Source organism: Equus caballus, chromosome 7 (genome assembly GCF_041296265.1).
Source record: "Equus caballus isolate H_3958 breed thoroughbred chromosome 7, TB-T2T, whole genome shotgun sequence".
Lineage (NCBI taxonomy): Eukaryota > Metazoa > Chordata > Mammalia > Perissodactyla > Equidae > Equus > Equus caballus.
Window position 1 is genome coordinate 37,699,458 of NC_091690.1, and position 24,823 is coordinate 37,724,280.

At 45.1% G+C, this 24,823-nt stretch overlaps 1 protein-coding gene across 8 annotated transcripts in view; it reads right to left on the minus strand.

The window, feature by feature from the left end:
* ETS1 (ETS proto-oncogene 1, transcription factor) overlaps positions 1–24,823 on the minus strand; it is a 125,180-nt gene that overhangs the window by 29,211 nt on the left and 71,146 nt on the right. For all 8 annotated transcript variants that reach the window (XM_023645121.2, XM_070272941.1, XM_070272942.1 and 5 more), the window contains 2 exons: positions 3,165–3,284; positions 1,346–1,546 (listed from right to left, as the gene is read on the minus strand). In XM_023645121.2, the coding sequence (XP_023500889.1) occupies positions 1,346–1,546; positions 3,165–3,284 (321 nt within the window). The remainder of the gene's footprint in view (positions 1–1,345; positions 1,547–3,164; positions 3,285–24,823) is intronic.

A 24,823-nucleotide genomic window follows, 5' to 3' on the forward strand; every position in this document is an offset into this window, starting at 1 on the left:
GGAAACCAGGAGATGCTATATAGATATTAATTGTAACTATGATCGGAGGCAGGCCTAGGCACTCCGGACCACCTCGCTGCACCATGGTGATAAACAGGGGGACACAGTACATTAGTAGAATACATTTGGGTTACGTGGTCGGCTAGAAGCCACTGTTGTGTTTAAAAGCCGACGGTTACATCAGATCTGTTATGAGCCTGCCCTGCTTTTTCCTCTATAAACAGGCCGCTCACGTCAACACGTACGGGTGGGCGTTTGTGCAGATACATGGAGAACATACTAGTGCTTCGGGGAAGCCTGCTCAGCTGCCCGGCAGTCCTCGGCAACGGCAGTCACGGCGAGATCACCTAGTTCTCGACTGTGTTTATTTATTTATTTTTCAGCAGAAGCTGAAGAGAAGGAAAAAAGATAACACTCCTGTACCCAGAGGAATCTAATTTGGGTCTCCCTTGAGCATTGCAGAAGGAAAATATCCTTAAACAAAGAAAGGTATTATATGGATAAAAGTGCTAATCCTGAGCTCTGCTCCCTGCCCCCAGCGTCTGCGCCAAGGGCTGGAGCTGGTGACCACAGGGAAAGGGTGGGCCTGGGTCAGAGAGGGCAACAGGCTTCTAGGCTTACAGTCAGCTGGAGGGCACTGCTGACTGCTGGTAACTGCAATTTATTTTAAGAAGAAATTCAGAAAAATAAGCGCAAAACACCCAAGTTTGCCGCCTGCTGCTGTTTCTATCCTCAGCCAGGACTGTGGTGCATGAGTCACTTGGTCCAAAAAGGTTGGAAGAGGCTGGTAGGGGAGGCCATGTCATTACAAGGTTGCAACCCAGCGTCCTGACATAACCCCAGATTCTGCTCCAGACGAAAAAGGTACACTGCACTACTACAATTCCAGTCCAGTTAGTAGGCAGAGAAGCCTGGCTTATTAAGAAGCTCTGAGAAACTAAGCTTTCATGTGAATGTGGCCAGGTATCACACTGCCATAGATGAAGGCAATGTGTTTTAAGATTGCAAAAAGAAAAATCCTGGAGCTGGCTGTGGGCATTGCTGTTCAAATAGTGCATGAGTCTGGGATAGAGTTGGGATCAGAATTTTGGATACCAAGAAGCTTCAGGGGTGCAATCTTGCTAAAGATAAAATATGAACCTCCAATACATAGAAAGAAAAGACACTAGCATTTTTGAGCACCTGCTGTCTGCCAGGCCCTGCATGACACATCTCTGTAGACCATACCTGCCGTGAGAGGACACCCAGAGGTAACAGCATCCATGTCCCACCATGGGTTATATTCCTCTACCTACTCTCACAGCAACCCCACACAGCGTCCACCTCACTCTGTCCCCACAGTTACCTTTCTGCAGGATCTCCAGATGTTCCCACAAGATGTCCCCAACGAAGTCCGGGGCCAGCTCAAGAAAGCAGTCTTTCCCCAGTGCACAGAGGGCTGCTCCATTCATACAGAACTTCTGGAAGTCCACACCCTTCAGGCTGAACTCGTTCACAGCCCACATCACCCAGTCCCGAACGTGGGTTTCTGTCCACTGCCGGGGGTCTGAGGGAAGACATCAAATGAGAATGTGGCAGGTCAGGCTTTCCACTCTTACCCAAGCCTGAGAGAGGACACAAAAGGACCTGAACTCAGCTGACGATGTTCTCGGATTCACAGAATTAGGAAGCACCACCTGTAAACTCATGTGGCGGGGCTCCTTCCATAACCCTCCTCCCCACATTCAACATCCCCACCTTCTCTATCTCGCCTGCCAGGAAATCACCATCACCAGCGAAAAAGTAACACACGAGTATTTCCTATGAATTCCATTCTATGGATTCCATGAATCTTCTCTCTCACTGCCTTTTTCCATGAGATGTTTTTTAAAGCCCAGGACAGGGAACAAATGACTTATTTAATAGCAATAATAACAAAGTCAAGTGTGTTCTGTAGATTGCACTCGTCTCCCTGCTCTTAACTGTTATAATATACTTGAGACTATTATTCTTAATTATTTTTATCTTTGCTAATTATGGTTAGTAATAATTATAGCATTTAGTAATAGTCATTCAAATGGTACTTAGTAGTAACAACATTACTAGGTTGCTGTAACACACCCAGATAGCCGGGAAAGTACATATATCACAGGCTCTGCGTTTGGTAGCACTGTAGAACAGACCATACATAATCTTCATGCATGGCCCAAGGTTTAACATGGCTACACCAGCCAATGACACAAAGAGCTCAGATGACGGCAGGCTGTGGTGCCCACATCACGCTTGCTCTCAAGGTTATCCCATCAACCTCCCAGATCACTTTATGAGATGTGGACAACCCAGTGGTCAGAATTCACTTTATTCTGCCTTGTGATCCTAAAAGGATGTTGGGCACTGCTGTCAGCTGAGGTTTGTGGTAAAGTAGTATACATGGGAAAAGGTGTACAGACGCATTCACAGACTCTATCTAAGGCATGGGTCTGACGGCCCTGGAAGCATCTCACGTAGCAGTAAAACTGGCCTGGTCTAAAGACAGCATTACTCTTACTCAATAGGACTCTTACTCAATAGAACAGTGTTCTTTCTACTCTCAATTGTTCAGGAAATGTTGCTTGGCAAAGGCTTAATCGTTCTGCAGTCATTTCTCCTTTCTGACATCTCTAGTCCCCTTGCACTCCTGAATAAACCCTTTCAGATGGGTACACCCAAGTATAAACACATTTCACCAACGTACATGGAAAAGAAAAGAGCAATCAGTAAATTCCAGGAAATGAGACTCACTGATCACCCAATGGTGGCCCTGGATGACTCCAAGTGTTTTCCAAACTTGTCTCTACTTTAGAATCACTTGAAAAGCTTCAAAAATACTGATGCTACCAGCAATTGTGATTTCACTGGTCTGAGATACGGCCTGAGCTGTGGAATTTTTTGAAGATCTTGAATCTAATGTGTAAACAAGTTTGGGAAGCAGTGCCCTAAGATCAAGATGTTAGTGACAAACCTGGGACATGGAGAAGCATTAGCATGTGTCCATGACTGTTCCGGCAGTTGACTACAACCACCACGTGAAGTGGGCTGACTGAGGCGTAGTTGGTAACAGCATCCATCTGACCTTACAGATGAGAAAAACTGACCTTACCTAAAAGTGGGATCCCATCCTCTCTTTTTCCAACTACAAAACATACCTTTTGGAATTCCCAGTCGTTGCTGCTCTTTAGAGAAACCACTGAAAGTAGCTTTCAATGCTTGAGACATCATTTCTTTGCTGCTTGGAGTTAATAGTGGGACATCTGCACATTCCATATCTGTAAGGAAAAAATAGCATATGAATAATAAAAACCAAACAGGTAACGAATGTTAGCAAGACTTATTGTGGTAATCACTTAGAAATATACACAGATATCAATCATTATGCTGTACACCTGAAACTAATATAATGTTATATGTCAATTATATCTCAATTAAAAAAAAACTAAATGGTAATTAACCACCCATAACACATAACAGGGCATGGATGGTCTAAAGAAGGCAATCTGAGAGATAATTGTACTAGCATCCTCACCAAGGCAGGTAAAATCTGGGGGGCTTTCCACAGTGTGCTAGGCCCTTTTAAAAAAAAGCTGATTGCTGCCTAGAATGTTCTGCATCCCTGGCAAACAAAATATGTTCACTCTTTCTGTATGTATCTACTAACTCACCCTCACTACTTATCCTTCACGCTTACTGAGAGTATTAATGTTACTACATACTCCCACTTACCTATGAAAAGAAAATAATATCCACCCATTCAACAAATAATTATTTGGCTCTTGATATGTGCAAGGATTTAGAGAAACAGCAGTGAACAGGACAGAAATGATCCCTACCCCCATGGAGTTGGATATCAGATTCTGGCAGGAGATTCAGTCATTAAAAAACTATTTACACAGTTAAACCTTCAAATACAATGTCAATAAGGGCTTCAAAGGAGAAGGAGAAGATGAAATGTTAACATACAACAGGAATTCCTGTAAGTCTGGAGGAATCAGGGAAGGCCTCTCTTAGGAGAAGAGAGATGTTTGACCTGAGATCTACCAGATGCAGAGGAGTTTAAAAAAGGAAAATTATTCTAGACCAGTGGTTCTCAAAGTGTGGTCCCCAGACCAGCTGCATCAGCATCACCTGGAAATCATGAGAAATGCAAATTTTTGGCCCCCCTCCAGACCTCTGGGGTGGTGGAGCCCAGAAGTCTGTGTTTTTAACACCTGATGATCCTGATGATCACTGAAGTTAGAAGACCATGGTCCTAGCTAAGGGGAATAGCATGAAGGTCATGAGATGGGGGCAGGGGATGGGGGGTGGACTTGCCATGTTTTAGCATCAAAAAGATCAAAGCAGCGGGAGCAGAGTGATCAGGAGGACAGTTCCCTGAGACAAGGTTGAAGAGGTAAGTAGGAAGAACATTAAGGAATTTATAATTTTATCCTAAGTAAAATAGAAAGTCATTGAGAGCTTTACACAGAGGAATGACATGACATTTTGTTTTGAGATCACCTTATGGTAATTCTATTTTTAATTTTTCAAGGAACTACCATACTGTTTTCCTCCAAGTGGCTGCATGATTTTATAGTCCCACCAACAGTGTACAAGGATTCCACATCCTTGCCAACACTTGCTATTTTCTGGTTTTTGGGTAGTAGTTTTGATCTGCATTTCCCTAATGATTACTGAGGTTGAGCATCTTTCCTTGTGCTTATTGGCCATCTGTATATCTTCTTTGGAGAAATGTCTATTCAAGCCTTTTGCTCATTTTTTAATAGAGTTGTTTGGTTTTTTATTGTTGAGTTTTAGTTCTCCATATACCCAAAAGAGTTGAAGGCACAGTCTCAAAGAGCTATTTGTATACTCATGTTCATAGGAGGAGTATTCACAACAGCTAAAATGTGGAGGCAACCCAAGTGTCCATCAACAGATAAACAGATACACAAAATACATACAATAGAAGATTATTCAGCCTTAAAAAGGAAGGAAATCCTGACATACACTACAACATGGATGAACCTGCACATTATGCTAAGTGAAATAAGCCAGTCACAAAAAAAACAAATTATATAAGGTACTTAGAATACTCAAATCCATAGAAACAAAGTAAAATGTTGGGTGCCAGGGCCTGGAGGGAAGAAGGGAAAGGGGCGCTGCTGTTTAATGGGTAGACAGTTTCAGCTCAGATGAAGATTGCTGGAGATGGATGGCTGTACAGCATTATGAATGTGTTTACTACCACTGAACTGTACGCTCAAAAATGCTGAAGACAGTAAAGTTTATGCTATGTTTATTTTACCACAATAAAAAAAAAAAAAACACGGGAAAAAAAAAGACCACCCTAGCTGCTCTGTAAAGAATAGTTTCGGAAGAAACTATGAATGGATATGAGAAGACTTGTTAAGATGTTACTGCATTAACTGCAGTGAGAGATGATAGCGGCTTTGACGAGGAAGGCGGCAATGCAGATAACACGAGTGGACAAATTTGAAGGGCATACAGGAGGTAATATCTATAAAATGTGATTCACGTAGGTGGTGAAGATGAAAGGATGCAGATTCGCAAATGTGCCGTCCTTTACTCTGCCCACGCGTATCTTTCTCTCTGCTAGGTCCAATCCCTCTGGTACTTGCAGACAGGTTCAAAACACAGATACATACACATGGCTCAAGTTAAACACCCTCTGAATTCGCCTCAGGCACTTCTCACAAAAACCTAGTGAGCAAAGAAATGACCTAAGAATTCCTACTAGCCTTCCTGTGACCGTTGGGCAGTGACACACTTTACTGTAGTAATTTCCAGAAGCCTTCTTCCTCACCATGAATCTTCAGTGTATCATATGAAACTGACTTATGAAACGGCTGTGTTCCAGGCATGGCTACTGTAGAAATTTCTCAACTAACCAGCTCTACACTCTGGCTAGTTAAGAAATTCCCTGGACAGTCATAATGTGTTATTGGCTGAATAAAATGGAAATATCAAAGGGGAAAGAGGACAATTGGTGACCTCTGGGAAAAGGAGCAAATATATTGCCTCTGAATGTCAAAATAAATGGAAACTGCATTGCAAGAAAGAAGGGCAGACAGCACTTTCCCTCCGGTTTGCTTTGAGAGATGCTGTCAGGAAACTGCTGAGAGTCCGGCCCCCCGCCCTGGAGGACGGGAGGATTCATCGCAGCTGCTCTCCCAGGCCCACCACGGAGGGGGAGTCTGCAGCTCTAGGGAGTGGAGAGTTTGGGTTGCCCTGGGACATGCCCAAAAAAATCTAGTGGAAAAATCAACATGCCTCCAGGAAGGTTGACAAAATGATGGAAAATCCCAGATTGTTAGGGGGGAAAATGAGGGGAGGGGATAAAATGTTGATTACATAACATCTAGCCCTTCAAACAATGGAGTAATCAAATGAGTCACTAAGAAGGACATGGATGCTCCCCCTTCGTCCCCACTCTACACGTTCAAGAACAGCTAAGTGGCAGGTCCAGAAATGTCTCCTCTTAAAGCAGAAGTCAGGTTTACTTGAGAGAAAGGGACTCTTTATTGAATCCGAGAGCATTGCTTCTGAAAGCAATACTGAGACAGCTGAGGCATCCTCAGCTACCAGTTCAGAGCGAAACACAGGAGTCAATCAACAAATTAAATGTTTTCCGAATTTGAATCAACTTTCCTTCCCTTCATTCCCATCCAACACAAATTCATGACCTTGAACTGTGTGGGTTTTGTTTAGTGTGTTTGTTCCCTCCATTAGATGTATGACTCAATGAAAAAGACTTTACTGATGGCAGAAATTAGCCAGGACAACACATATGAGAAATTCAGGCCAGGCCAAGCGGGCAAGCAGTGGTTCTGCTGCACACTGGAACTGAAGGAGAAGATTGGCTAGGAGGGCCAGGCATCTTCTAAACAGGAAAGTTTGGGCAGTCTGATGCCAGGGTGATGTGAAGGCCAAGGACGACAGCCGAAAGTCTGAGAAAGAGGCTTCCTGGAGTCTGCTTCCTATAACTCCACATACTCCGGCAGGATGGGCTGGACAGGACCGCTGGGCTGACAGCTCCCCACTCTGGTTTCTGCTTCCTGTCAGGGAGCCGGCATTTCCAGGTTCTCACTTGTTCTCTCCAAGGCAAGCAGCTGGGATTATTTTGCCTGTCCACCTCAGTGCCATCTCCAAAAGCCTGGTCCACACCCTGTCAGCTGCAGCTGCACAGTGTCCGGGGCTGCCCCTTCCTCTGCCCCGGTGAGGACTCAGTGCTCATAGCCCAGCTGGTGAAAGCCAAGCCCCCACACTTGAGACCCCTGCATTTGGACTGATGAACTCAGGAGAAGCCGTATGATTGCCTTCAGACACAAAGGATGCAGACAGGGAAGTCAGAGCCTTAACCATGTTTATAAAGTGTGGAATTTTGGTTAAAAAAAAAAATCAAACCGCCTCTATAAACGAGGGAACAATTAGCCAGAACTGTCTTTCTCAGTAGGGAATGCATTGTATTTAAATGATGAATAATCACATTCAAAAGTGGATATTAATACAAAATGTTAAACTCATCGTGTAAATACGAAAGCAAAAATTCTCTATGTTGCTAGTTTATCAGCATAGCAGTTCTGTTAATTATACAGATCAATGACACTAGTGAAATCATTACACAGGTGGAGAATCAGATGTGGTTTAGCCCAAGCAGGCGTCTCTGTAACTCTTAACATACTTTATCTCATTACCTACTATAACGCTTTTGCATTAGGTACCAAATATTTCTAATTTTAGGAAGAGCATCTAGAAATTAATCAATGCCTCCATAGAAATTAACTAATTGTATTTTATGGCCAAGGACTAAAATTCCCGTTGTGTTAAAAATTGTAATTGCAATCTCTTAAACTCAAATAACGCATTTGTCTCAAAATGCTGAGAACCTGACCTGGAGACATACTATGCTAATAGAGTGGAGACTCTAAACACAGTGCACTAGAAACTGAAAACACAAATATATTAGATTTCTTACCCACTGATTATTCCTCAGGACCCTAAATCTGAGTTAATATTTATAAGAATCTCCGTGAGTTTCTGAGAGGAGAATTGTGCGGAAGATAGTCAATAAATAACAGTCCCAATCTCCATCTCCCCAGGATTGCACAGTGTGGAGGTGGAAATGAGCAGGTAGCTTGCCTTGAATCATCAGGGGCATAAAGAGCCAGCGGCATTTTGAATGTAGGGAAACATCTGCTCATTTTCCATTGTGGCCCAACTCTGAACAAAAGTTTATACACCCCATGGATGTTTTAAGTCAAATGCAGAACAAGGGTTTCAATGCACTTATATGTAACTCGAAGTTAAGGGCTGCTTGGTGTCCAAGACGCCATCAAAGACGTTTCATGTGACTTTTTATACCATTCTTTTAAGTTGTTTGAAACTGAATGGCTGATATCAACAATGTTACATAGAAGCTCGGCCTGGAGTGGTGTTTGTTCTTGGAGAAGATCAAGACCTATGGCCTTATTGACAGGCGATGTTCCCCCTCTCACCACTCTCAAATAAATGACAGAAGAGACTGGAGCATCTGGGACCTGAAGGTTAGGCAAGGAGCGATATAGCCAAGAAGCAGAAAACCAAGGTACACGCCCAGTCTTGTGCGACCATTAGACTGGCCAAACTCTAGCGGATTACCACGATGACACTAGACCGGTGTGGTGGGGTCTGTCCCAACCAAGAGCAGCATGACAGAAACACCAGGAATAAATAATATGCCTTACCTCTGAAACCACTTTACAGTCCGCCAAGACGCTTCACATATACTATTCCATAATATCCTGACATCATGAATTTCCCAGGGGCTGGGAAGGCATTACAGGATCCCCATTCTACCGATAAGGAAACCAGGACTCTGAGGGATCAAGAGCTTAGCTAAAGTCACAGGGCTGGGAGGGCCCAGCCAGGACCAGAACCTGATCTTTCAACTCTATTCCACTGCTGCTACAAACAGGAATCGGAGATCCAAGAAAACTAAAATTTCTACAGCTGAGGGAAAGAAACGGGACTTTTATTTCTTAGTCTGGAAATGAGATTCATTTGAGGAAATACCTAAAAATTTAAAACCTTTCCTGGATCGAGGAAATACAGAATTTTATATGGCTAGCCCCATAAAGACATAATTAAAAGCCATTTACAGAACCGACTGCAATCTTTTCTTGGGACCAAGGGTAGTGAGGCTTCCTTCCTTTCACACAAAGTGACACGGGTTAAATGACAACCTGGCTTCCTTCGCTGTCTGTGTTCACCCCTGAGTCACCCTGATGGGCAACTGTGCACAAATATAAGGTTAATCAGTTACGTAAAGTCTTATTGAAATGTTTCTTAAAGTGAAAGGAAACCAAAAAGAAACCTTCTGGTTCATATGGGAAGGAGAAAAAAGCAACTATCCCAAATGGAAAAATAGGATTCTGAAGACAAGGAAAAAAGACACAGGGGGACATGAACTGGGCTTGCCTTGGCTTGTTGGTCAAAATCTATGGGTTCTTATCTCAGTTTTGCCACTAATGTAATCACACTGTCACTTAGCAGTCACTTAATCGATGCATTGCTAAAAAGAAGTCTGTTAATGGGTAGTGTCTATATCCCTCACAGAGTTTTAAATTTTTTATTATGGCAATTTTCAAACATACCCCAAAGTAGAGAGAATAGCATAATGAATTCCTACTCAAAATCTATCAACACTGCCAGTTTTTACTTCCTCTCTTCCCCGACACACTGAAAACTGTAAAGCTCGTCCCAGGCAACATGTCATTTCACCCATAAATTATTTTATTGTCACGAGGATATTTTTGAGATAAAGGAGGATCATAATACGAAAGCTTACAGGAGACGGAGAAATTCATGGAAAAAGAAAAGGCTTCAGATTACTTTCCGTGGTGCTTAAATCTAGGCCTACAGTTCATTTATTGGCCCACTTAAACCACACAGCTTCTCTGAATGCGACACTCTCACGATCTGGAAAGTGATGCCGTTGGATCAGAGCGGGAGGATTTCAAACCAGGATGGCGAGCCAGTCCCTGGGACTCCCACGGCCGACAAGCAGAAGGCTACAGGGATATTTCTTCCTCATTGTCCCGTCCTCACGGACCTACAACTGTACCTCGAAGTGTGCAAAGAAAGGCTGCGGGTTCCGGCCAGCACCCAAAGGGCAGTTGTCAAACTGCCTAGAACAAGTAGGAGAGAAGACGCCTTCATAGAAGAGTAGCCACGGCCAGTGACTGATACTCTGACTCTGAAACTGACTGTCCCTGGAAAGTCGTTATTGGTCTGGAGGAAGACTTACTCAATGAAGATGCTAATATCTCAGAAGAATGTGAAAGGGACTCTCAACAGCTGTCTATTGCCCTGTCTCTCATTCACGGAAGGCTGGAATGGAACCAGGGATGAAGGGAGTCGGAAGGGTCCTCTTTCTCCTAAACTCCTGATTCCAAATCCTGTTAGAGGCCCTAGAAACCTGGCAGCAGGACTTCTAGCTGAGGGAGCTAGTACAATCCACAAAGCTTCTGGCTGAGGTTTATGCAAAGAAGGGAAATAAGTGACTCTCCTCAGCCCCTTGGCTCCACTTTCATAAACCTAATGATGTGACAGAACAATGAGGGACAAGCAGGACTCCTGGCTCCAGCAAGAACTAAGCAAGAAATGGCTCCGTGCCCTTGTTGGGCCACCCATCCCAACCAAACGGTCCAGTGCTGCACCAAAGAACGGGACACCATGAGCCCTAAAGCAGACTCCTATCAGTCAGAGAAACATACAACTGGGCCTCTGCCTTTCTCTTAATATCCAACCCCCTCGACGTCACCAGCCAATAAAAAACTACTCCAATGACGGGAGGAAGAAGCTGCACAGAAAATCCCCAGTGACCTGACTGACCAAAAATGCAAGCCAGTCTCCAATTACAGCATCTTGGTTCTGCTGCCAAGGCACAGTGCCACTGGGGAATGCACACTGCTTGGGGACAACGTGCCAACTCGGAGGTAGACGCCTCTTCTCAGAGGGAAGCTGCCCCGGGACAAAGGAGGTGGCCCTCTGAGAGGCAAGGCATGCTCCAAATGGCACCGGGAAGCCGGCCTGCGTCCTGAAGCCAGGCCTGGGAAAGAAGCCTGCCGAGGGCTGAGCGCACTGAACATCTGTAGGAAGTGACTTCAGTCCTCTCCCTTCTACCCTTCATCCACCCCCTGCCCCATCCCCCAAAAGGAGTTTTAACACATTATTACCACTGAAGTCCTGAGGACCTGGTGACTCACCAGGCTCACACATGGTTCCAATGAGCCCTTGACCATTACATGGTAGGGGAGCAGGAAAGACAAATGAAAGCAGTTGTAATTCGGCAGCACCGACCATAGACCTGCCAGACAAAAGGGATTGCAGGCATGTTCCCAAATCCGTTCAGGCACCTGACATGCAAAAGCTATTTTTAATCACTGGATTTATTTCTTTCCTACCCCCTCCACCATCCTCCGCCTCAGCAAATGTTTCGAAGTCAGAGCAAAACCCAAATCAATTCCAGGTGTTCAGGGAAACCCAGAGAGGCTCTTCCGTTCCAGGACCTGAGCCAGAAAGCAGAACTGCCCCCTGGGTCCTGCAGCTCAGTGTTCTCTCTCTTTCCTTAGAACAGTTCAAATCTCCCACCCTAAACATTGAGCAAATGGCCTGCAAGAGGAAATATTTAAATGAATGTGCCCTGCGCTGGAATGCCTCCCAGCTGCGCCTTGTCTCCAGCAGCCTTGGGCCTCGGTACGTGAAAGCACGTGAGACAGGTCTCAGAGACCAGTGACAGGGAGCATTCTCTCGTTCGTTCTCTAGGATTCTCTACCTGCTTTGCAGTAAGGATTAAATTAAGGATGTGTGAAACTGCCTAAGCCTAATATATAGTAGGTGTTCAATAAATCATCGGTGACTTGAACTGAACCCAAAAGTGTCTTATAAAATATAAAGACTAAAAAAAAAAATACACAATTTTATTTCCCAGTGTGGAGAGAGACAGCAAGGAGAAGGAATCTGGCAATTTCCCCAGGTACAACTAAGCAACTGAGAAAATGAGAAAAATGAAAGTAAAACTCAGATTCTGAGATATAAATGGAAACCAACATCCCCTGAATTTGGTTCTTTTAACAGAACAGACTAATTTCTTACCTATTCTGTAGGCTCCAATCTGCTAAGGGGGAAAACTTTTTGTAGCAATGATCATTTAAACAGATCTAAAATACATGTTTGGACATGTCAGCACCTCACAGCTACAGGATCCAGTGGACCCAGGATGCCTTTTGGTTTTAAAAACTTCCTAAGAGTACCATCTTAGAGTAAATATGGCATAGAACAAAATTGCAATTTTGTGCTCAAATCTCCTTTCTATGTTTGGAATTTGCCAAATCTCAAGCTGCATTCTACCCTAGTCCTCTAGGTGCCCTTAAATGAATGACATGCTCACAATTTAAAAGAATGTCTTAACTACTGAGATTAGGATCCCAGCATACAAGTCCCAGCTCAGTAGAGTATTTTAAAGAAGAATTTAAAGTTCTTAAGCGATCATTTAAAGCCGTTTACAGAGTGCTTCACATGTTTCAAATCATTTCCCACATAGATGATTACACTTGACTCCCACCATGCATTTTACAAGTCCTCAACAGCCCAGAACAGTGTGACTTCTTTATCACAAAAAAACACACAGCCACCGTCTCCATATCACTCAGGAGGAAGGCAAGAATTGGACCCTTTAAACCCCAAGGCTTTTCAGACAGCCACAGTGAATACTACTGGTTCTTCCCACATCTTACACTTCTGAGTGAGGGCAAACTCCTGCCCTGCCTTCAGCTAAAACACTCATGACAGGGTCATCATGCTTTTGGTACCAACATGGCATAGTATAACCCCAGTCAAGAAGAATACGGAAAATATTTGACAACCTACTTCTTTCTATTATCCCAGCTTCCACTACTTCTCGTTTACGTATCAGTCTTTGATGGGTCACTCTCTGAGATCCTGGAGACGCTGGTTAATTGGGCTAACCAACTTATTATAATTTCACTTGATTCCCATCTATAATTTTCAGGACTGCTATCTGAATAGAGTTTTACATTTTAGAAAATGTTCTAAATCTTATTCTAATATGATCCTGAAAAAAACCAAGTTTTTAGAATTCTCTCCATCAGATAGGTGAGGATACCGAGGCTCCCAAAGGTTACTGAAGTGATGTAATCAAGATGATCAAGCCAGTCAGGTGATATAATCAGCACTCAAAACCAGACCGTCAGACACTAAAGCCAGGTGTTTTCTACCTGTACCAATTAGCAGAGGTAAAAGGCAGGGAGGCAGAAATGATGGACACAAGAACATTTCTTTTCTTTTTCTCCATCATTTTCACTATAGAGAAAGTGCTTTCCAGAGAAGGGAAGCGTCCCCATCCCTGGGACTCTGCAGAGAGTGGCTGCAGCACCGGCACTTCGGGCTCCACCGCACGGCGACCCAGAACCGGAGGAGACAGATGCTTAGCTCAGCGCCCACCTGGCACTTGGTCTGCGGGCAAGATGGGCATGGAGGGGGTTCCCAAGGATCACCAGGAAGGCCAGGCTGGTCAAGGTGGAGGTTGAGGAGTTTTCTCCATGGGCAAAGGAAAAATCTGGGCAAACAATTGGAGTGAAGCCCGTTTATTTAGGCTGGAAGAGGTAAAGTTGTTCTGCACTTTTGAACTGTTTTCTCAAGGCCTGCCTCTCCCTCCCACGCAGGAAACAAACACAGAGACAGGCCTCTTCCAGGCAGGGCTCCGGCGCTGAGGGCGAGCCCGGGAAAAGCAGAAGGGCCAGGGGCTGAGCAAGACGGGAGACGTCTGGGACAGTGGGGCAGGGTCCACTGGGGGAGGAGGCAGGGAGGGGCTGGCAGAGGAGGCGGAGGAGAAGAGCTGGCAGTGAAGACTGAGAAGGAAGGAGAGCAGAGAAGGAAACAGAGGGAATGAAAGGAGAAAGGAGAAAAAGAGAAAATTGGAAAATTTATACCAGATACAGAGACAGACGGCAAAGTGGAAGCGAGTTGGGAAGAGCTAGCAACTCACTCCCAATTAATGATGTTCAGAAAGCAGCATTTTTCCAGAAATTTTGAAAGGAAATTCTCTCTCAACTTTCTTATTTATTTATACATTATATAAATACATTTTTAAACCAAAAAAAGACCGTTTTTTCCAGTGGGAAAAAGCCTTGTTTGAGATGAAAGCCAGTCTTCAAAAACCCCTCAGAGGAAGCTGAAACCCCACAAGTCTTGGTGCTACAGAAAGGAAAACAAAGTGGACATTCTTCCTGTGTTCTAAGGCTTTTTTATGCAGATGTGTTTTTCTTTTAATAAATAAATCTGGACAGAGAAGGAAAAAGCATACTCATACACATTCACACAGCGCAACTGTTTTCAGCCCAGGGAAACCACAATGCAAAGTAAGAATGTATAAGTCCATTTTCCCAGTACAGGGACAAACGTTCTCCACATGCCAACCGCAGGCACTGAAGCAACATGCTAGACATACACAACCAGCCCAAGCTTTCCAGATCGACAAAGGGCCACCTGCCCATGAGCAGTAACAATCAGAAGTGGGGCAGGACCTGGAGGCGACCATCACACTTCCCAGAAAGGCCCCACAGAGGTACTTCATTGCGACGCCTCATCTAAGACATTCAGGAGCTCCAACTTTTTGAGCCACTCAGTTTCACTTATGGACTGCAATAATTACTTTAAAATGATTACACACATTGCGTTAAAGTCTGCCTCCCTATGAGTCCTGTCCATGGACCCTAGTCCTGTTGGTTGAAGCTGCACAGCAAAAGTTGAACCTTTCCTCATCTATCAGCTTTTCAACTGCTTCACTCATCTCCTTTGTCATCACTTCTGTCCAGGTTTTAAAATTCCTTGGTTCCTTCAACCACTTACGATGCCGTGGTTTTGGCTGTCCCTCCACCCAGAGGCAGCCCTGCATTCCTGTGTTCCTAAGGAGCATCCTGAGCATTCGCAGGTGGACGCCATGCTTCTCAGGAGTAAAATGAGAACCTGACATGATCGCCTGCTCCATGCACTTCTGTGGGTGGAGGCTGACACTGATTTTTCTAACAGCCACACTGCAAAAGCCACTCAAAGCGCACTGCCAGACCTTCTCTGTAGGAACTGATGTTGAGCCAGCTCTGCATCCGTTGACTGAATCTTATTAACCTCAATGTAGGGCTTTACATTTATCCGTATTAAGCTTCGCCTTGTTCTGATCCATGTTTCCTTGTGTAGAGGTCTTTTCTATATCATGAATCTGTCCTCATCCTATTAGCTTTGCACTGTCTGCAATTTACTAAGTATGCTTTCTGCATCCTTCTCTAATCTGAGCCCCTGATAAAAACGTTGGAAAGGCAATGACCAAGCACTGAGCCCCATAACATAACACCAGAGACCATGCATCATTCTGACACAGACACATTAATCAAGACCCTTTGGGTACGGTTGTTCAACCAGTTACAAATCCTCCCGACTTTACTATCATTGCATCCACATATACTCATCTTGACCACAAATATATCATAGAAAGACTCGGACACAAGCTTCACTGGAGTCAGCTGATCTACCTGTTGTGGCGCCCGTCCTCCCCTCAAGTTTAAGCTCCAGACAATGGCAAAGGCGGCTGAGGGAAATGGCGGAGCTGGGATTCAGATCTCTGACAGTGAGAGAAAGACAGAGAAACAGAGACAGAAAGGGAGGAGGGAGGGAGGGAGGGCGGGGTAGAGAGAGCCGAACGCTCAAGAGCTACAGCCACTTTGCTTCCAGAAACAATGGGCAGTTAGAGAACAATGGCTACAGACAAAGTCTTGGTCTATTTATATCTGCCACTCTTAGTCCCAGACAGGAGGAACTGGAAGTCTGCCCTGTATGCACAGCTCCAACTGGACCCCAGTTGGGAGGAAGATGAGGTCACCAAGAATGTTGCCTGCTTAGGAACAGGCTCCTTTCTCGCTCGCATAGTTTCTTCTTGGCCTAAAGGATCTCTTTAGCCAAGGGAAGAGGTTTGCTTGCCTACTGTTAAAATACAGCCATCACTGAGAAGGGGTGGGTCAGAAATGTAACTGCAGCTCAGCCCAGCCCAGAGCAATTAAGGCCTCTCTCTACAGGGGTCAAACGAAGGGGGAGAGGGGTGACTAACCAGTAGATTTGGAGGTCAACTCTGGTTCCTGAAACACTAGTTCCATCAGGTCTGTTAATTATACACGTTTAGAGGCACTTTATGTGAAAGAGCTTTTCCACAGAAAAGTTCCCTCCTCACTTCTTTGGTGCTAGCATAAAGAAGCCAAGAACTAAAATTCACAGATATGTGTGCCTCATGTCTCAATGAAGATCTCTGCCTCCCCTTTATTCCAGCCCCTTTGGACAGTTTCTCTACTTTCTGGAAATGTCATCTTTTGCCCTAACATAACTTTGGAGTAACAATCAATTTTAATCCTTCCCAACTGTGATACTTATATTCTTAATGCTCCTAGAGGCTCACTAAAGAGGCCACCAGTGGTCACAGAAGCCTGTGATAGTCCCCAATCTGAAAACGAACAGAGCCTGGGCCAGGGAAGAAGGGGTGGGGCCCCCAGGCATGAGCTCTGCAGGCAGTCCTCCTGTGGCCAGCCTTCACTGTGAGTTTCCACAGACAGCCCTCAGCATCAATAGGCAACCGATAGAGTAAGCAACTGCACCGTCTGGATGCAGTTCAGCCTTCCAGTCTCAGTGCAAAGCTGGACTCTCCCAAGGCAAGAAATTCAGGGCTTAATACACAGATCACCTGAGAAGTAACTTCCGCTTCCCACTCACGCCTACAAGTTCCTGACACTGACTTCCCTCCTTGCTCCTGGAAAATCAGCGCTAAGTAAGTAGAAAGGAACCTAAATATGATCATTTTCCTCCTTTTCATTTAAATAGCTTAAGGTATCTCCTTGAGAATATCCCAGGTAACGTCACCACATTCCAAGGGAACTAGAGGCAAGCACTTAAATGTTTTATAATTTAAAAGTTTAAGCACAGAGCAGACAAGTGCTGGACATGACTGGGCCCAACGCAATCAATGAATGGTTAAAAGTGATGCATTGTGTTCCTTCCCCACCCACACACTCTCTTCACTGACTTCAGAAGTGCAGGAGTCAAGGCATTCAGGGTTCAGACCATCTGTAGGGTAGTCTAATAAACTTGAATTACCATGATAACTGAGATAACATGTACAAGGCCGTGACAAGCAAACGCTCCTATATATCTTTTGTTCTAAGCAGATGGTGAAGACTGAAACCCAGGTGAAACATTTGACCACCCAAAATAGACCAAACTATGAAGATCTAAGCGGGTGAGCGGGCCACCAAACTTGGTCCAATACCTCTTTCAAACACTGCTTCATTGACTTCTCCCCCACCCCCATCCCAGTACTCTAAGCATTCGCTTCTTCTCCAAGGGCCCTGCTGAATTGTCCCAGTGTAATTCAAAAGAGCCACGTGGGAGCCACATGGCAGGAGTAGGGAGAAGGCAGCGAGACACACATTGCCACCCTGAAGGGAGTCTGACATGAGAGAAGCAAAACTTCCCATCCATAGTGTGTTGGGCAAGCACTTGAGACAGTCCTTCTCTGAACCTATCAGTCTTCAAAAATGCCTGCACACCAGCTCAATGCACCAAAACCCCATGGCATTGCCCTAACGTGGAACATCCGGAGTTTACAGTATCAGGCTTTAAATGTTCGACAACTCATGAAATAAAGGCCCCACTCAGTTCAGTAAATCCAAATGCATGTCCCTAATGAGGAGGCAGAAATCTTGTTGCTTTAAGGGATTTAGGTAATAATTTCAGAGTCTCAGTTCAAGTTTCCTGAGCTGCCAAGGAGGTACTGAGGACCCTGAGAGAGAGCTTCAAAGGGTTATGGCTACTCTCCCTAAACCATTAGGTTCACTTCTAACCCTCTCATCTGAGGCTGCGCCAAGGGTTGTTTAGTCCTACCTAATCTATAATTTTGGCCCCTATATCTCTTCAGCTCTGGCCTTTTTTATGGCCTTGGGCAGTAAGTGTCACCTCATGCGCTCTCCTCGTATGTTCACACTTTTCCTCGTCCCTCTCCTATAGGCTGCCCTCACTATGGCTATATGATGCATAAAGCCTTATCCAGGGCTAAAAAGCAGGAAAGAGGAATTTACAGAATTTGCTATAAAAGTTTAACAACTCCTTGGAGGGATGTTCTCCTTCCTGGCAACTCGACATAATTATAAGATGAATGAAAAGTAAGCTGCGGTAGAGAGGGGGAGGAGCTGAGCACTGTCACCGGGCAGGGGTCCTGCACTATTCCGGGAACACAGAATTAGAAGGGACTTCAGACGTCATCTAGCTCAAACCCTTTCTTTTACTGATGGCGAAAATGAAGCTCAGGGAGGTGACATCAACTTGCCCTTGGTCACAGGGTTACTAATTCTAGACTCTTGACTCCCTGTCCAGTATTTTTTTTCTACACCATTACTGTTTACTTACAGCAGTGGATTGGGAGGGAGATGCTCTCCCTCATATCTTTGATTCTATCAAGCCCTGGTTCATCATTCTGGACAAACACTACTTCTCCCCAAGTTCCTAAGAACCACAGAACAACAACCCATCCAAAGATCTGATAAACATGATGTGGGATTTTACAGACCCATGATGCTATCTGTTCCCACTCCAGGTTATGAGTTTTCAATAATGATCACGCTCTAGTAGAAGAGTTTCCTTCAAGCAGAGATTCCAGTGGAATACTGGGATTATAAAGCAAGCAATCTTCAATACCCAGTGTCAACGGCATGATACCACTATGTATAACAGCTCTAAAATTAGAGGGGGCTCTTCCTTTGGATCCAGAAAGAGTGAGGTCAGCAGTAAATTTCAGGGATCTACTGACCTTTATTAAAAAGCATTGACTGGAAAACAGATCACACCGTGTCATTCAAAGGTTCTGCACCACCACCATTCCAGTCCTGCTGGTATACCAATAGGGTAATGGAGACACAGTGATAGGGTGGAGGGGATACATGAACCCCTCTAACAAAGCTAGAACATAAAATCTGGGGCATCAGCCTGTAAACTGAACCTGATGCATCCAATTAGTGAGGCCATATGTCTAACTCAAAAAGGCCATGTCCTGAAGCAGTACAAGCAGCTCCACTTGTAAATGCAAATGCATTTAGAGTGCAAAGAACTAAGGGTTCAAGGAAAGATATACTTAGTTGTAATCTCTTTGAGCCTCCACAGGCTTTTTTCTCTCCCTTCAGAATGGGCCTCTCCTAATGGCCCCAAACACCCAGACTTGGGCATTCTGACAATCCCACTGCTGCCCCAGAGTCTCGCCCACACTGGCCCAGAGTAGACAGCATCAGATGCCCCTCCCAGTGGCAAACCCAAGAGGCTTAGAAGTCGCCAGTCAGACCCAATCTCCAGATCAATGGGCGAGATAGGCCAATGGGTGGAGAGCAGAGAAAAAGTGATCAATGCAAAAGAGGGAGGGAGCAGAAGCCACTCTCCATCTGCCTGCGTCAGGTGGGGAAGGGAGAGACTGAGACTTGCAGCCCTCATCCGCTGCTAATAAATGGCTCTGCCTCATCAGGAAGCCATTAGGAAATTGCAGCCACCACAGCCCCAAGCTCCCGGACTGAACGGTCTGCATGCAGCTGGTGAAAGCGCTCATTATCTCTGCACAGACGTGCACTAGCTCACTACACAGTGCAGCCCAACCAAGGGAGCCACCAGAAAGCTGGAGCCTCACTGGTGAGGGTGCAGGGGTTGAAAAAGTCCTTAGAGACGGGGGAGATGCAGGCAGCTTCCCCAGGTATGTGCTTGGAGCATCAGGGGAGAATGGGAGGGGGCTCTCGTCAGGAAACATGGGTCCACTTCCTCACATCCCCTGCTGGACAGCCTGATCAGCATTCCTTTATCCAAAAAGAGCTCCTAACTGCTACAATGGATATAGGGTTTCATTTGGGGGTGATGAAAACGTACTGGAACTAGATATCAGTGATGGTGGCACAATTCTGTGAATGTACTAAAAACCACTGAATGTACACTTTAAAATGGTAAATATCATGTTCTGTGAATCATATTGCAATACAAAAAACAATAAATTGTTTTTTTTAAAAAGAGCTAGTGAACCACCTGCTATGGGCCGAGCAATGGGAATACCTTGATGACTGGGAGAGGGGACCCCTTCACTTGGAGTTTCCCTTCTAGTGGAGACAACAAAGCCCACATAAGCACACAAACAAGAGCTACACACACACAACTCGTGATGAGCGCTATGATGATGACTAAGACAAAAGGTTTTGCAATGGAGACTGAGTGATGTGGCTGGGTTCCAGAAGCACTGGAGAAGGGGGAGGAAAGAGCCTGCTGACGTCTCAAGTGTAGGGAGGGAGAGGAAGGGGTCAAGGTGTCAAGGACAACTCTAATGACAGATGGACGGCATTAGTGAGACGGAAGACCGGGAGAGTGGGGGACCTCTGTAAGCCTTGTGAGATGGCAGATAGGCTCCGCTCACTGAGAGTCCGTGGGAGAAGCTGGGTAAGATCTATGTCCAGAGGCAGACACCTGGTGTCTACAACTTCTGGAACCACTTATGTGGGGACTGAGAGGGAGGGCCACAGACTTCAGGAGACAAGCAGAATACTCCAATTCCCCTAACCCAAAGATGTCCCCAGAAGACACTGCCCAAACACTCATTTAAAGCGACATTTACAATTTTATATTCTATGTGTAAGGCTTTCACGGGAAAGAAGTTTCCACGGAGATCCAGCTCTTTCTGCAGGTTTCTCTCCCAACTCCTCGAGGGAGACAAAGGAAGGGCAGGTAGAACAGGGCCAGGGCTTCAGGCAAACTCCAGGCCAGGCTCACTGGACATGAACGCAGAATGGTGCAGTCATAATACTGTGACCAAAAGAGATCTTCTGGAAAATTCTTTTCCAAGAGGGATCATGAGTTTTGTCCCCTGGAATGCCCCAGAGCAGTTCTGATTGGTGCCCCAGCCCTGACTCAGACTGAGCACAGCTCCACCCTCAGATGAGTAAATAAACTGACCCAAGGAACAGAGGGAGGGAGAGTGGAGGAAAGAGAGGGGGCAGGCGGAGAGCAGGATGGGAACCAGGAGAAGGCAAGTGCTGACTCTGGTTCAGGGAAATGATAGATGAAATTTCAAGTCCATTCCAGGGCCGGGTGGTGTGGCAGAATTCAAGACATAATTCTCTGAGCCTTACACACCACTCCAGTTGGGATGCAGCCCTGCCTTGGCAGCCTGCTCATTGCTGCTTTATAATATACTGAATTAGTCATTGGATTAGCAAGCACATTTACACACACTGGCGCACAGCTGTTTAAAGACACAGGATCCCCTTTTCTAGGTGCCAGATTCTGGCTGTAAATCAACCATTGCAATTGGCAACTGGCATCCTACAAACGTCTTCAGTCACAAAGTACTTTAGGGAAAGTCTGCTAGAACTGGGAAGGTCTAATCGGCATTTGCTGGGGGACAAGGGATGGGGTGTGGAGAAGAAAGAAAGGACAGCGGGCTTTTCCATTTTGGAGGCTTGTTCTCTTCAGGAGGATGCCAGATGGATTCACAGACCTGGACCTTCACAGCACGTTTATGGGGAAGGCAGCCTGGCTAAGGAAGTGACAGCTGGGAGAATGTAAGTTCTACTCCTGGCTTGCTCTATTAACAGGGAGTAAACCTCAATGCCTGGGTCACTCCCAGAAGAGAAAGGATTCCAGGGCAAAGAGGAGAGTACTTCAGCAATTACAGTAATTCTACATCCTGATAACAGCAACTCCGAGAAGCGGCCTTGTTGAGTGGCAAGGGGCAATGCCTGAAAATAATGCCTCAGAGTTGGAAACGCGACCAAAGCCTTAACTCAAGTTGGGTAAGTATGCGTGAGAGGAAGAAAATATTGTAACTGGCCACAGGGACTGCTCTGGCCCACTTGGTTATGGGGGTGTCAAGTGGAAAATTTTCTGTAACCAGGTTAACAGTAACCACAGTTTTAACAACCACTGAAGTAATAACAGCTCTGTCAGCAAAGAACACTTGTACAGAATACGGTGGCCTAGGAGAAAATGATCAAATACCATTGATTGAGACCCTGTGGCAGCGGAAAAGTATTTTACAGGAATTATCTCAAATCCTTACAATAGCCCTGAAAGCTCTGTATTATTTTCTCCATTGTAAGGACTAGAAAGGGAAAGCTTAGGGAAATTAAACACTTTGCCTAAGGACAAATTAGCAAGCAGAAAGCCTGAATTCAAAGCCAGGGCTGTCTCATCTCCAAATCCTGCTCCTTCCAGGACACCAGGGTACCTGCAGGGAGGGACATCATTATTACAAACATAATGAAGCAGAGGCTGTGCGATTCGGGGACAAAGATTACTTTCTATGAAGCAACCTAAATAGAAATCCCTTCTCTGTGACTTCGAGGTTTCCTCTACCACAGAGGGAAATGAATCCATCTCTATCTTAAGATTACGGTAAGAAACTTGTGGCATAAACATATCCACCTGACCAAAAGAAGAATCAAATACCAATTACTAAAAAAGGTGAATTGCATTCAGGCTCCACTAGAACAGGAATTTCGAGAAGATTCACAAATAAACTTGTGACTGGTTTGTGTAGGAGGAGCCTAATGTGTGTCCCGCACCAGCTTTTGAAAGTTCCAATATCAATTCCTTGGAATTGGTTTACCCATAAAAACACTGAGAATATTCTCTTCTTACACAGCAAGGCCGTTGGGGGCCACTGGAGACTAGACTCATCTTCGCTCTCTGCTCGCTGTCTGCAGCACGCCTGTGAGTAGCACCAACTGATCACACCCCAGGAACCCAGCAAGCAGCAAGTCGCCAGGGCCCAATCTCATTTAAAAAAGAAAGTCTCTGTTTTGTTCATCCAGCACCCAAAACCCTTTGGAGACACTGCAGCCAGACTGGAATTTCAAATGTCTCCCATTAGCCCATCCATCACAGAGGGTATGAGCGAGGGCATGGAAAAGCCACAAAGCTCCCCTAAGAGAGGCCTTCAGAAATCCAGAAATAAAAAGACACTTTATTACAACAAAAAAAATCTCCAATTGAATCAGAGGTTAACTCCAGGTCCACACGTACACATTGATTCATTCCATCTGTGTATTTATTTTTCTACAAACATTCCTGTTGCATCAAGTGGCCTCAAGGCCCAGACTTGTGCCTCTGAATATCCCCTCCCTAGAGAATTCTCAAGCACGGGTGGAGCTCTGACTTCATTCCTCGATTTCCCAATCTGGAAAATGGGGGTCAAGGCACCAGTGCTGTATGCAAGTTTGGTAAATTTAGTTAGCCACTTTTCATTTGTCCATTTTGAATTTGAAAATGCACAGTGGAAATGATGTGAACTTTTTTTTTGGCTTCCTCTCTATAACACATCCCAATGGTAGATATTTATAGACAAACTGAATGTTTTCTTCCTTACACTGATAATAACAAGAAGCCTAAAAGAGCACACCGCACAGAAGGATGTTCCAAGAATCAAAGCCTGTGATGCGAACGTTAGCAAAATTTCTCTACAAACAGATTTGAAATAGTTGGTAGGACTTTGTAATCAGAAGATCTAAGTTCAAATTTGACTTGAAAGCTCAACAGGCTTGGGGAAATTATTGCAGCCTTTCTGAGACTCAATTGCTTATCTTCAAAATGAGACAAAATACCAACCTCATGGAATTGTTTGAAGAATGCGATTACCTGTGTAAAGTGCATTGAGGAGCCCACAGTGGGTACTCTATAAATATGAGCTTCACGTCCCTCACTCCTCCAAACTGGAGCATGGATATGGATAGAGACCAAAAACAGGCACCTAGCAGTTTTGAAGAACGTTTGGCTTCCATCAGGAGGTGAGGAAGGTGTAAGACTGAACTCTTGATCTTATGTGAAACCAAGGAAGCATTTCCTGCACGCGCGCACAGGCACGACTCACTGTTAGAGAACTCATAAGTATTCAGTATGGCCACTCTGTATCATACCGCCCCTAATTTAATCACACTCCTTGCATCACCAATGACTCCAGAGGACATTCTAATCGTGAAGCCATTAACTCTGCCACTCTCTCCCAATGAAAGGCAGTCCACTCACTAGAAGCACCCTTCTTCCAGAAGAACACAGAGGTGATGTAGAGAGGTGGCTATAATCTGGCAGCTCAGAGTAAAAACAGACTCAAGTATCCGGAGTCTCACACCAGGCAGAAGGTAAAAGGATGACTACCCATGGGTGGACCTGCCCAGTTGTCAGCATAGAAAATGTTCAAGCCAGGAAAAGGTAAGACCAAGGACTCCTTAGGCCTGACCAAAACTATTCACAAGCGGAGGGCACCAAGCCGGAGGCCTGAACCCTGGCTTGAGGAGAAGACACACCTTGCAGCCCCACTAAGATTTGCTTTACAAGACTAAATCTGCCTGGCAAGCAGTAAAGTTAGTGGCCAGATTCAAAACGTCAAACTTAAACCTATTATCTCCATGTTTGCTGCAACGGGGTGCCACCCTCTACTTTCCATTCCCACCTACTCTTCCCCAATAAACCAGAGGCCCCTAAGGGCACTGCGGGCTACTTAGGATTACACTCACTCCCAAGGAAACAGCAACGTGCCAAGGAGAGATTTCTCAGTGTAACAACCTGTCATTGGCCTTGGAATGCTCTGGCTTCCAGAATGACCAAAACAAGTGGAAAGCGAACTTATTTTTATGGCTAAGGAGCAACACATTGTATTAGGAGGATAATCTAAAATAACTTTGCCAAACTCCAAGTGTAT